Consider the following 13,013-nt stretch of genomic DNA (forward strand, 5'->3'; position numbering starts at 1 on the left):
GTTCTTATTATTGTCTTTAATGCAAATTGAAACAACTTTGAGATACTACTTCACACACATCAAATTGGCAAAAAATAAAAATAATGATATTCAGCACTGGTAGGATTGTGGAAGAACAGATATACTCATTCATTACTGGTATAATCCAAACTTTTTAACATCCTTTTGGATGAACAATTAATAGTTTGCATTTTAAAATTAATTTAAATGGAAGTAGTGCAAAGCATTTGACAAAGACTTTCATACTATTCTTGTGAACAGAATGAAGAGGTTATGCACTAAATGATTGTACAATTATGTATATTCAGAACTGGTTAAATAATCAATCCCAAAGAATAGTGATGAGTGGTTCCATGTCAATTTGGAAAGAAATCTCTAATCAAGTTCCCCAAGAATTTGTTCTTGGCCTTGTGCTGTTTAATATTTTTGTGTGTGACCTGGGTAATGGCAGAGAGGGCATGCTTAACAAATTCACAAATGACATAAAGCCAGGAAGAATAGCTCATACTTTGAATGACAGAATCAAGATTTAAAAATTTTTAACTTTCTAGAACAAAGTCGTCTGTATAGGAATAAGTTAAAAGTCATCAAAAATGGAATAAAAAATAAGTTTTGCAAATATAAGACTGGGGACACATGACTATGTAGAAGTTCAACTCAAAGAGATCTGAGGGTCTTTGTGAACTGCAGTCTCTATGTCAGTAAACTGTGATATGGCAGCCAAGTAAACTAATGCTTTCTTTGCCTACATTAAGAAAGGCATGGCTGTCAAGATTTAGTAGGTGCTAGTCAGCTGTACTCTGCCCTGGCTAAATCACATCTCTAGTGTTGTGTTCAATTCTGGATGGCACATTTTAGGAAGAATATTGAGGAAGCACAAAGCAGAGTAACCAGGATGGTGAAGAGCTTCAAGTTCATGCCATATAATAATTAAAGGAACTGGAATGGAATATTTAGCATAGAGAAAGGACAAATTAGAGAGTCCTGAGAATCATCCCCAAGTATTTGAAAGGATATCTTGTGGAAGCTGGCGTCAGTAGGCACTAGGAGCAATGCATAGAAATTGCAAAGAGACTTCTAAAGAGACATTAGTCTTGATTCAAGGGGTTATGCCCTAGCAATTTGAGTTGCCCAGAGCAGAATAGGCTTCCTCCTCCCTGAAGACAAGGAAGTCTTCAGACAAGGACTTGGATGCCACTTGTTGGGTTGGTCACAGTGCTGATTGTTTTCCAGTGTGGGTAGATTAGATGAAACTTTTCTACTTAAAGGTTCTATGAATCTTTGATCTTTTAAACCAAATTTTTTATTAAATTAGTTGGTGCTGTTTGGTGATTTGCCTCTTATGTAGAGAATGTGAGAGTGTTGATAGTAGAATAAAAAACTTGAAGTATCAGTAAAAAGGCAGTATGTCCAGAATCTTAAAGGAATTTCCGTATTTAGTCTGAAGGAAAGGTCAAGTACATTTCTTATCTTCAAGTGTTTGAAGGACTGTCATATAGAAGAGGTATTAGACTTACTCTTTTTGCCCCAGAGAGCAAAAATGAGACCATAGGATAAAAATTGTAGAGAGGTTAAATCTAGGCTTATTGTAAAGAAAAACTATCTTTTAAATAATAAAAGCAATTCCTAGTGCTATCTTGGGAGGTAGCAGACTCCCCTTTCACTGGGGGTCTTCAAAAAAAGTTTCATCTTGTGGGGTATTGTTGTTAAAGGGATACTTGCTCAAGTATGGAATGGGTGAGACAGCTTCTAAGTTTCCTTCCAATTCCAAGATTCTGTGACACTCCCTGATCTTCACATGCCATAGAATGGGTTTAGGTGCTTGAGACATTGTGTCAAAAAGTATACTTTTCTTTGTTAACTAACTTATTGGATACTTACTGATTTTGTTATATGCTTAATTAATGTTTAGCTACAAGGTAGGAGTTAAAAGCAAGAGTCATGAAAGATGCTAGGTTGTACCTTCAGTTCTTTAAACATACATATACACACACACATGCAATATCACCTCATTTATCTTTGGGCTGACAAACTGTAGAACTTGCAGTGAGATTATTTATTTAGACCTTAGCTACCTAGAAAGTAACTAAGAAATTAGAAATAAAGAAAAACAGCAAAAAAGCCCCTGGGCAGCCAAAATAGTTACATATCCCATAAAGTTAGTACATTTTACCCTGAGGCAAGTTCCCCAGGTCCTCAAAGTTTGTTTACTATTACTTATGGCATAGTGTTGAAAATCTTGGTTTTATGATTTCCCAAACATTTTAAAATTGAATTAGAAAAAGCAGGTACATTGGCAGTGGCAAGGGAATGGATAGAAGGTAAGCAGTGAGGCATAAGGGAACACTAGATTTGGAGTCAGGAGAGCTGGGTTGAAATCCTAGCTCTGACCGTAATTACATGTGTGGTTTTGTTGGCAAGTCACTTAACTTTGAGCTTCAGTCCTCTCAGCCACAAGATGGGAATAAGAATACTTTCAGTATCTACCTCACTGGGTTATCAGAAGACTATATACATATGAATTATTATTTTTTTTAAATTCTCAATGTATAACAGTGGAGGACCTTTCAATATAGAGACAACTACAACTAAGTACATCAGTAGTCCTTCTGAAGTCACATTATATTATCATGTAGTGCATGTTTATAGCCATGATCCTGAATCATCAAACAAATATAAAAAGCCACATGAAGTTCAGCATTAACTCAGTTTAAGAAGTTGGTGATGTACTTACAGCATTTTGCAAAAGATTCCCAACCAAAATGGTTAAAAGTGTTTTTTTTTTCCTTTTCCTCTTTTTTTTTTTAACCCACGGGTACTTAATGGGACAAACTCACATACCTGCATCCACTGATGTGGAATACCTTATTCACCACAATGCAAGATAAATGTGGCGTCACTGTTCAGAGCTGACATAAGGGCTGATTTAGCCAGCACCACGGCTACTTTCAGTACCCCAAACTCTTTGTTTTTGTTTATTCATGGGATTTCCCCTCCTTTTTCTTTGGTTTCAGATGCGAATGTCTTTCTGGCTTATGTGGTTTCCCTATGTGTGAGGTGGGATCCATCCCCCGCATAGTCTCTCGTGGAGACGGAACTCCTGGAAAATGCTGTGATGTCTTTGAATGTGTTAATGGTATGTGGAGTTTATATTGTTCATGGAGACTACTATGATTTTTTTTTTGTAAGATGAGGACGGAGAATTAAGCCTGTCCATGTCAGACTTTTATGAAACTAAGGAATAGCCTTAGAAGATCACTGTTAATAAATTAGGAGGAAGACATGGTTAAAATATTTCTGAAAGATAATCCGAGTTAGGGGAAAATCACCTTTTGTCAATCAAAAACAAAAATTTTGAAATGTACTATATGACATGTTACAGTCGTTCTCTGCTGTGTTTCACAATTTTAATTTCACAGATTTCAAGGAAAAAAGTCTTGGAATCCATGACCATATTTTTCCTTCATTAAAACATCCATATAGTTCCCATGGTTGTCAGTGGATAATGTATACAAATAAGAATAGGACTAGCACTTCAGGCACTTGAACCAGAAAAGACATAAGCTTGGTGGATTTGACTTGCTCCTGGTTTAAGGAGGGCATTTTTTTCCTTTAGCATTCTTTTTCATAGTGTGCTCTCTGCTTCCATTGGAATTTAGAGAGCTAGGAAAATATTCTTAGAATCATAGATTTAGGGCTGGAAGGGCCTTTGGAAGTCATCTAGTCCAAACCCCTCATTTTACAAATGATGAAATTGAGGCTCAGAGATTTTAAGTGACTTGTCCATATCACACATCTAGTGTCAGATGCAGAAATTGAATCCAGGCCCTCATAATTCTAAATTCAGTACTGTCTCCTACACTACACTGCCTTATCATGCAAGATTTCTTCAAAAGTAGACCATCCATTTTTCTCATGTTTTATGAAAAAAATGGTGCCTGTTGTATGAGAGTCAAGATCCAGGGTTGGGAAATATGATATTTATTGGATTTAGGGACTTTTGTTTGTGATTTCATCAGCATGAGAAAATTTTGGTTTGGAAACTCCCTTCTACAGATGCAAATCAACAACTCATCTAAAAATTACATTCTTTGAGAGTTACTTTTGACTCAGAGGTTAAGTGATTTGCCCCAAGGCTACATAGCTAGTATGTGTAAGAGGTTGGATTTGAACCCAGATCTTCTTGACTTCTGGGCACCCCTCTCTCCATTATGCCGTGCTTCATAATGCCTCATACATATTAAGTGCGTAATAAAAGTCTTGACTTGATTTGACTCTCCTTAGATGTGAGGAGGCAAAAACTACAACACACCTCATCAGAGAGATAAACTAGTAATGCCAAATATAGATTAATTCTAGGCAGCATTATCTGTTAATATTTAAACCAATTATATCTTTTCATACAAGAGAGATGGGAAAGAATTGGGACAAATGTATGAGTTATTGTAAAAGAAATTTTTTTTTCAATATTGGCCACAAGAGTATGGCTATCCTTTAGCTGGTGACTACATAGGTGTGTTTAAAATGTAGGTATTCAGTCCCTTGTGTGCTTCTCTACTAGTCACTTAAACAATGGTATCAAACTGAAATAGAAACAGAGGCCACTAAGCTGTACATAAAAATCGTTGTGGGCCACATGTTGACTTAGAAAACACATATTAGCATTTTCTACTGTGTTCTATTGTATCTTTATTTTGTTAAATATTTTCCAATTACATTTTAACCATCTTCCATGGTACTCAGGAAGGTGCCCCATGTTTGATACCTCTGCTGTAGAAGATTTAGAGAAGTATGAGGCATTGCACCTTCCCTAAAGGACTTGTCATTACCGTTAGGTAGTAGGATAAAGCTGAAAGGGGGTGGGGAGAAAGGTTGGACCCTGGTGCATAAATGACACAACTCTTCATTCATTACTTTCTTTTTGATGGTCTTGAAAACAGCCAGATTATAATAAGCAGTTCATGGCATTTTTCATAAATAAATACTTAGCTCCATTTAATTCCATTCAGCAGGCATTTATTAAGCACCTGCTGTGTATTAAGCACCTTTACCAGGTGCTGGGGATGCAAAGACAAAGGAAAAAAATGCCCCTGCCCTCATGGAGTTTCCATTCTACTGCACTCCTCAAGTTAGATTTTTGTTAGATGAATGTTCTCTTCTGAGTCACAAAGTCTCCCCATCCTTTCCTTGCCCCCCAACTTTTCCTGTTTTCCTCCAGAAAAGACTTACATAATATAGTCTGCTAGTATTGAGTCATGCCTTTGAATGCTAAAATCCCATTCCTTAACGCATCACCTGTAGCAACAAAGTTTATTCATGCTCCTACTAATTTAGAAGGAATGGCTTTCCCTCATTTTCTTTCTTTCCTCTAGAAGCTTATATTTTCTCATTAAGGTTTTCAGGATTTTGTTCTACTTTACTAGTGTAGCATCTGTAGCCATAACCTTGAACTTCTGATCATACCTATTTTCTCAGGCTTTTGTTATCACATAAACTTTTGACTGTAATAATAGGACTTAGTATGACTGTTAGTTGCAAGTTCCAGTGCTGCTGCCTTTCTCTTTTTTGCCATTACCCTGGTAGTAAGTATCTTTTTTTTAATAAGGTGAGTAGCACCAGAGCTGTGTTTTCAGAGAAACTGGGGGTTCTAATAGACACTTCTTTTTTAATTTATTTTTTATTTGTAGTTTACAACACTCAGTTCCACAAGTATTTGAGTTCCAAATTTTCTCTCCTTCCCCCCAAGATGGCATGTAATCCAATAAAGGTTCTACATATACCTTTACATTAAACTTATTTTCACAATAGTCAAATTGTAAAAAAGAATTATAACCAATGGAATGAATCATGAGAAAGAAGAAACAAAACCAAAAAAGAAGGGGAAAAAAAGAGAGCGAATAGTTTGCCTCAATCTGCATTCAGATTTCATAATTCTTTCTCTGGATGTGAATAGCTTTTTCTATCATGAGTCTTTTGGAGCTGCCTTTGAACCTTGTATTGCTGAGAAGAGCCAAGTCTATCAAAGTTAGTCATCACAGATAGTGTATGTGGTAGTAAGTATCTTGATGGTTTTCAACCTTATATTGTCATTGAGAGACTCAAATGAAATAATACTTTGCAAACCTGAAAGTGCTATGTGAACTGCTGTTAGTGCTCTATCATTATCCTACTTGGAAGACTTAAGAAAAGGTAGATTACCAAGAATCTTATTGTTTCATAGGTTGTTCTGAAGTGGGGGCAAGGTATGGAAGAATCAGAAAGAAAAAAAGAAACTACATATATATGCGTATCAACAAGTCAGACAATAGTATTTATTGTTTACTGTGTGCCAGGCACGGTGCTAAGTGCTGGGAATACATATATACAAAGCAGAAAGAATGACAGCTCTTGCCCTCCAACAAGGAAACACAACACATAAAAGGGAGCTGAAGGGGTATGGGAGGAGATGAAGGTACTGGACCCTGGATGTATCAAGTAGCCTGATGAGAAATGAAGACATGGCTGGCCTGGTCCTTTAAATGGAGGTTCCAGGAGGGGTCATCCTAACAGAGAGAGAGAGGCTGCAGGGGTGGAGGGTGCTCCCAAGGTGTGAATTCCAGGGCTGAAGTGATCATCCAGAATGTAGAGGTTTCTGAGGCATGGCAGAGAATCTGGAGTATATCCTGCTGAGAAATAAAGACATGGCTGGCTTGGGTAGTTCTGGGAGGAGCCATCCCATATATAGGCTTTATAGTCATATAGACCATATAGATACATATAAATTGTATAGATTCACATTTGTTTTATAAAATTGTATATAAATATGATTATATATAATTATATGCATATATATTATTATGGGGACTCTTTCCTTCTTTATGAAGATGAGGAGCAGAAAGAGAAGAGGGGCCATGAAGGCAAGTTGTATTGCTTTATGGAACAAGTCTGGGGATAGCTTCTTGGTACAGTACTGCAGGAATCCATCCTTAATGGGAAGATGCTCAACTCATTTCATTTATCCCTGTGCCTTGTTGTTCTCGTTTGTTAGACATTCAATTATGGATGAAGCTAGAAGAGTATAATGCTGTAGATTCACCACCTTCCTTAAAAGGGCACTTACTGTGCTGGTGTGTGAAAATATTCTTCATACAACTGCCTTTTACATTTCCCCCAGTACCTTTTTAGTACACAGTACCAGTCAACCTGCTGGGAATTCTTTGTTCTCATTTGATCCCTGTTAATGCAAACTACACTGTCAAAATTCTTCATCATCATTTAAGAACCAAACATCTCTCAAGAGTCCACTATGTGCATAATATTATTCATAAATCAACATTTAGCGATGCTCCTAGGGTCAGCAGACTAATTTCTTGTGCTATGGGGATTCTGGTGCTTTCAAACAAATACTAAATTTGATAAGTATTTACTTGAATGCCTACCGGTACACTGTCCGGTTAATTTCCTTTCTGTCTTCTTCTGTCCCTTTGTACCTTAATGTACATATGATATGTACCTTTAGACTGTTGCAGTGTTGTTGCTTTCCTTGTTACCCATAATGATTATGTGCCTGATGTTCACAAGCCAAAGACTTTTAAGGGAATTGTTAAAATTCAGAGTAATGAAATTTTCCTATTCACACGTGGATTTTTTTTGGATGACCATTCATTTACTAATAGGTTTGCAGCTCACACCCAGTGAAACCAAAGCCAGAAGCAATTTCAGCAGTCTTATCCCACTGAGAAATTGAAGAAGAGCACAAAAGGGACCATTTTCCTCCTCTGTTTCCATATATCATAATATCGTATGAACTTCTATTTCATAGATATTTCTAGAACCAAATAATTGTGGTATAGTCATTAATACCACAGGCTTTTAAACCTGTGGTTTGAAGTTCCTAATACCTAGCAAAGTGCCTTGAATTTAGTAGACATTTAACAAATATCTTTTTAATTGAGTAGAGTTAAATTGAACTAAAGTTCTTTACTATCCATCCTACTCACCATCCATCGATCTGTATACTTTGTCAGTTAGCAGTGTTTAAGTCCTTTGTATAAAGCCTTGCACCTAGGAGCTGTGAAATACAAAAGTAATAAAACACACAAGTTATAGCTCTTAAGGAATGTACAGTCTAGTTAAGAGGCAGAAAACACATGCTAAATTACTGAGAAGACACTTTTACAGTACAATGCATTATTGGGTACAAATCTTGTCATTCACAGCTTCCTTTTAACACCTCTATTGTACTGGTCCATTTAGACCTTCCTCTTGGACCTAACTATAGTCATAGAACTATGCTGAGAGCTTGCCTCTTCAACCACAGTGATCAATGAAGTAATTAATAATTGCTTCTCAAAGACTCATGTTAATCTTTTTATTATGTCCTGTCCTAGAACAGTAGCCTTAAATACAGTCTGCCATCTAATGCATATTTCATAATTTACTGTAATTTTTCACATAAAGGATTTTTTTGTGGGTGTGTATTTTTTAGACCTATGTTGTTTGACATTCTCTCTCAACTACATCTCTGCTAATTCTTTCCTTTTGTTACCTATACTCTAGCCAGAAAGAACTGTATCTTCTGTTACATTCTACCACTTAAGCTTATGTACATTCTATTATAATACCTAATATGCCTGGAACTGCTTTACTAATAACCAAGATTCTTCCCCTACCTTTTAGATGATTCATCAAGATTATTGTTGCTCACCTGTATGACAGCTCAATTTGATCAAAGTCTTAAGTGGTTGGTGTTGCTTGGTTTATATAACTGAAATGATAGCTTTAAAATTGCATTCTGAAATTTTTTCTGCAATTTGAACACAGTTTAATCCAGTATTTTGTTAGGAATAACATTTTGTTTTTCTTGCAAAAAATTCAGATATTCAAATTATGAAAACACAATGGTTTCTATCTCTAGGGACATGTAGCCTAGCTGGTCATTTCATCACTAAAAAAAGAGAAGAATTTTTAGATGTAAGAAATTGATTTAAAAAGAGAAAAATTTTATTATATAATTAGTAATCATCAACAAAAAACAATTAAATCACCATACAAAACAAATCACCTGTAAAATATCTTGACCAAAATCTTTAGTCTTTAACAAAGTAGAGCCCAACAAATTGACAAGTGACCAGCAAGCCAAAAGAATGCATTTGTTCTGTGTCCTGCTTCAGGCCTTCCCAAAGCACTGCCACCTTCAGCTTTGTTTTTCCTTTCTAATAAGGCATTAGGAAATAAGAACAAATGAATAACCTTTTAAAGGGAAGGTGTTTCCTTCAACTTTATCTCAGAAATGATTGTAGATGAGAAAACACTTTGAAAGTCTAGTTGTTCTGTAAATGTAAAATCGTTTTTAAATGCTGTTTGTAGCAATTGGAGATCCTGTGGGCCTTTGGAAGAGGAACTGAAATGGTTGTAGAGCATAATGCAGAGACTTCCCAAGGCCATATTATTGAACAAAGGACATTAATAAGATGACCTTGCTGACTTCATCATTTGAAGTAATTCGTTTAAATAGAATCTAAGGAAGAGCTCTAGGATTAGAGAAATAAACTTATACTGAGATTCCAGTTCTAAATGTACAGATACTACTAGCAGAGTTCATTTCTGTTGTGTTCAATTCTGAGCATTGATGTGTTAGAGACAGGAACTGAGACAATCCGGACCATGTCCAGAGAAGGGCAAATCCAGTGATGAGGGCACTCAGAACCACGCTGTGAGAAGACTGGTACAAGGGACTAAAGCTGTTTAACCTGGAAAGGGGAAGACTTCATATGAATAGGGATAACTGTCTTCAAGTACTGGAAGGGCTGTTATGTGGAAGAAGGATCAAGCTTGTTTTGCTTGGCCGCAGAAGGCAGAATGCGAATTTGTGGGAGGAAGCTAGAGATCAGAGACATTTTCAGTTTCATGTAAGGAAAAACTTCCTCACAGTTAGTGTTGTCCTTAAGTGGAATAGGATGCACTGAGATCCCCATCGTTTGGATGTCTTCATGTGAAAGCTGGATGACTATTTGTAGGGATGTCATGCTGGAGAGTGGGGGTATTTAGGCACAAGATGAACTAGATAACCTCTGAGGTCCTTGCCAACTCTAAGATTTTATAATCCTTTTATTCTGTTTTTTTAAAAGAGAGAGCTAAGGAGAGAATACTGTGGGAGAGAAGGATATGAAGATGGAAAGATTAGACTCACAAGAAAAATTAGGGCAAAATAATTTCTGTTTGGATAAAAGAAGAAATTAAGAGAGAAGGTGTTTTTTTGGTGAGGCATGTCAGGTAGGATGAATTCAGAGTAAAAGGACCCTTCACTTGGTTAAGAAAAATCATTGAAAACTTCATTAAAGGAAGTTTTAGAATCTAGTGAGGAAAAGATTATTGATCCACTTTGATTTTTTTAAATTTAATAAAGAATACTTCCTTGGTTATATTAATTTTTTATCAAAGTACTCCCAAACAGAAATCAAAAAGCTATTTGAAAATATCTTATGCCAAGTTCCCTTTGAATGGACCTTTTTTTTTTAAACTCCTAGAAACGAAACCAGCTTGCGTTTTTAACAGTGTGGAGTACTACGATGGAGACATGTTTCGAATGGACAATTGTCAATTCTGCAGATGCCAGGGAGGTGTTTCTATTTGTTTCTCTGCTCAATGTGGTGAGCTGAACTGTGATAGATACTATGAGCCAGAAGGAGAATGCTGTCCTGTTTGTGAAGGTAATTTCTCTAATAATAATTTAGGACTAATAAAATCTGCTCAGTTAAGTACAGAAAGGTGAAGCATTTTTAATGATTCAGAAACGTAGCCAAGAATCCCATGATTGTAATGCTCACCTGACCCTCATCCAGATCCATGAAAATATGGAAGGAAAGGAGGAAGGTGACATGCATTTACTAAGTACCTATTATGGGCTAGGCACTGTGCTAAGCACTTTACAAATATCATCTCATTTTATCCTCACAGCAATCCTGGGACTTAGGCGCTATTATCCCCATTTTACAGATGAAGAAATAGTTAAGTGATTTGCCTAGGGTAACACAACTAGTATCTAAATCTGGAATTGAACTCAGGTCCTCCTGACTCTCGGCCCAACACTTTATCCACTCTGCCACCTACTTCCAGGACCCACTTTTCTTTCATATTTTGTTCTGTTTTTCCATCTCTTATCTCTTTATAACCTTGCTATGTACATCCCATTGCAGGTGGGGGGGGTGGGCAGTATTACTAAGAGAGGCAGCTAGGTGGCATGGTGCATAGACTACCAGGCCTGGAATCAGGAAAACTGTATCTTTGTGACCCTGGGCAAATCGCTTAACTCTGTTAGCCTCAATTTCTTCATCTGTAAAATGATCTGAAGAAGGAAATAGCTAAAGCACTCCAGTGTCTCTGCCAAGAAAATCTCAAATGAGGTCACGAAGAGTCGGACAGGACTGAAACTACAACAGCAACATTACTAAGAGAGCCATCATGGTAGCACAACCCTATGAAATCAGTTTTGCTCCAGAGGGCAGAATCAGGAGCAGAGCGGCAAATTTGGGCCTGAGCTCATTTCCATTCTTCTCTCACCCATACCACCTGACACTGAAATTCATAGACAGAATTTTAGAGCAGAAACATACTTGAAAATCAATCCCCCTTAAAAAAAGTTCAGTTTTAAAGAAAACCAGTGAGTGGCAGATCCAGGACTGGAAGCAAAGTACCCTGTGCTCTTTCTCTGTACTACCTTGTGCTCTCTTTCCCCAAAGAGGAAGAATATTACAACCCTGATATGATAGGAACCCCAAACCTGGAGCCAAAACACCCACTGTTCTGTACCTTTCTCATCTTAGCTCCTGCAGTGAGAGGACATGCCCTACAAAATACACATATACATAGATACATATATATTTGATCCTCTGTATCCAGTATCTGTTGTGTGTCTGTGTGTGTGAGACATCATTATTCCCACCTCTTCTGATCAGATATAGATATCTATATATAACGTGTATGCGATGTGTGTGTAAATGTGTATGTGTATTGTTTGTGTGTATGTGTGTGTAAATGGCGATACAAAATAAAGATGTATCTCAATATAAAATCATTCTCCATACCTGTGATTTCATGAATGTAGGGTACCCCTAGTGAGGAACCTTCTTCCATTGCAGAGTTTGGCACCCTGGGAAGTGAAGTGACTTAGCTGGGGTTCCAGCCAGTATGTGCCAGAGCCAGTACTCGACTGTAGGTCTTTCTAACTCCATGGCCAGTTCTTGCTCCACTACACTGTGCTGCTTACTCAGCACCTTTTTGTATTTTTTTTTAAAACCATAGCATGAAGAATTTAATGCTGAAAACAGTGAAAAGTCACAAATTAAAAGTTGTTCCCTTGTTCTTTGAAAGTTAAATTCATACCCTTAGAAAAAATACAGTTCACAACAGGTAAAGGTCTCTATCTTGGAGGCAGCCTTGGTGGCTCAATAGATAGTTAGGCCTGGAGTCAGGAAGATCTGAGTTCAAATCCAGCCTCAGATACTCACCAGCTGTGTGACCCTGGGCAAGTCACTTAATCTCAGTTTGCCTTAATCCCCTAAAAGAGGAAATGGCAAACCATTCCAGTATCTTTGCCAAGAAAACTCCATAATGGGGTCATGAAGAATCGGACATGACTGAACAACAACAAATGTCTCTGTCTTGCCTTGTTAAAAATTGTTTTGTCCAATATAGGAGGAAGATCATTCAGTTCAAACAAGTCCCTGGGGATAGAAACATCCAATCAGAATTTTAACTTCCCGATTTATTTCCTTTTTTTAAAAACTGCCCTCATTCCACAACAATCTGTAAAACTATGAACAGGTTGATCGTGTCAAAACATAGATAGGAATTCCTGCATAACAATCCAAATGAATTGTCTGGGCTCAGATCCTGTTTTGTTTCACTTCCTGAAATTCAAGACTAGTCTCTGAATGCTTATGAAGTGTCATGCAATATTTTTAAAAGGAGATCTAGGAAGCCTAAGTCATCTCAGGGTTGACTCCCTTCTTCTGTGAAGATTACTTTTTTTT

General features: G+C 37.0%; 1 protein-coding gene across 1 annotated transcript in view; it reads left to right on the top strand.

Moving 5' to 3' along the window:
* Positions 1 to 13,013, top strand: part of CRIM1 (cysteine rich transmembrane BMP regulator 1) — a 248,835-nt gene that overhangs the window by 148,132 nt on the left and 87,690 nt on the right. The window contains exons 5-6 of the mRNA XM_036752195.1: positions 3,015 to 3,136; positions 10,509 to 10,691. Coding sequence (XP_036608090.1) covers positions 3,015 to 3,136; positions 10,509 to 10,691 — 305 coding nt within the window. The remainder of the gene's footprint in view (positions 1 to 3,014; positions 3,137 to 10,508; positions 10,692 to 13,013) is intronic.

Source organism: Trichosurus vulpecula, chromosome 3 (assembly GCF_011100635.1).
Source record: "Trichosurus vulpecula isolate mTriVul1 chromosome 3, mTriVul1.pri, whole genome shotgun sequence".
NCBI classification, from domain to species: domain Eukaryota; kingdom Metazoa; phylum Chordata; class Mammalia; order Diprotodontia; family Phalangeridae; genus Trichosurus; species Trichosurus vulpecula.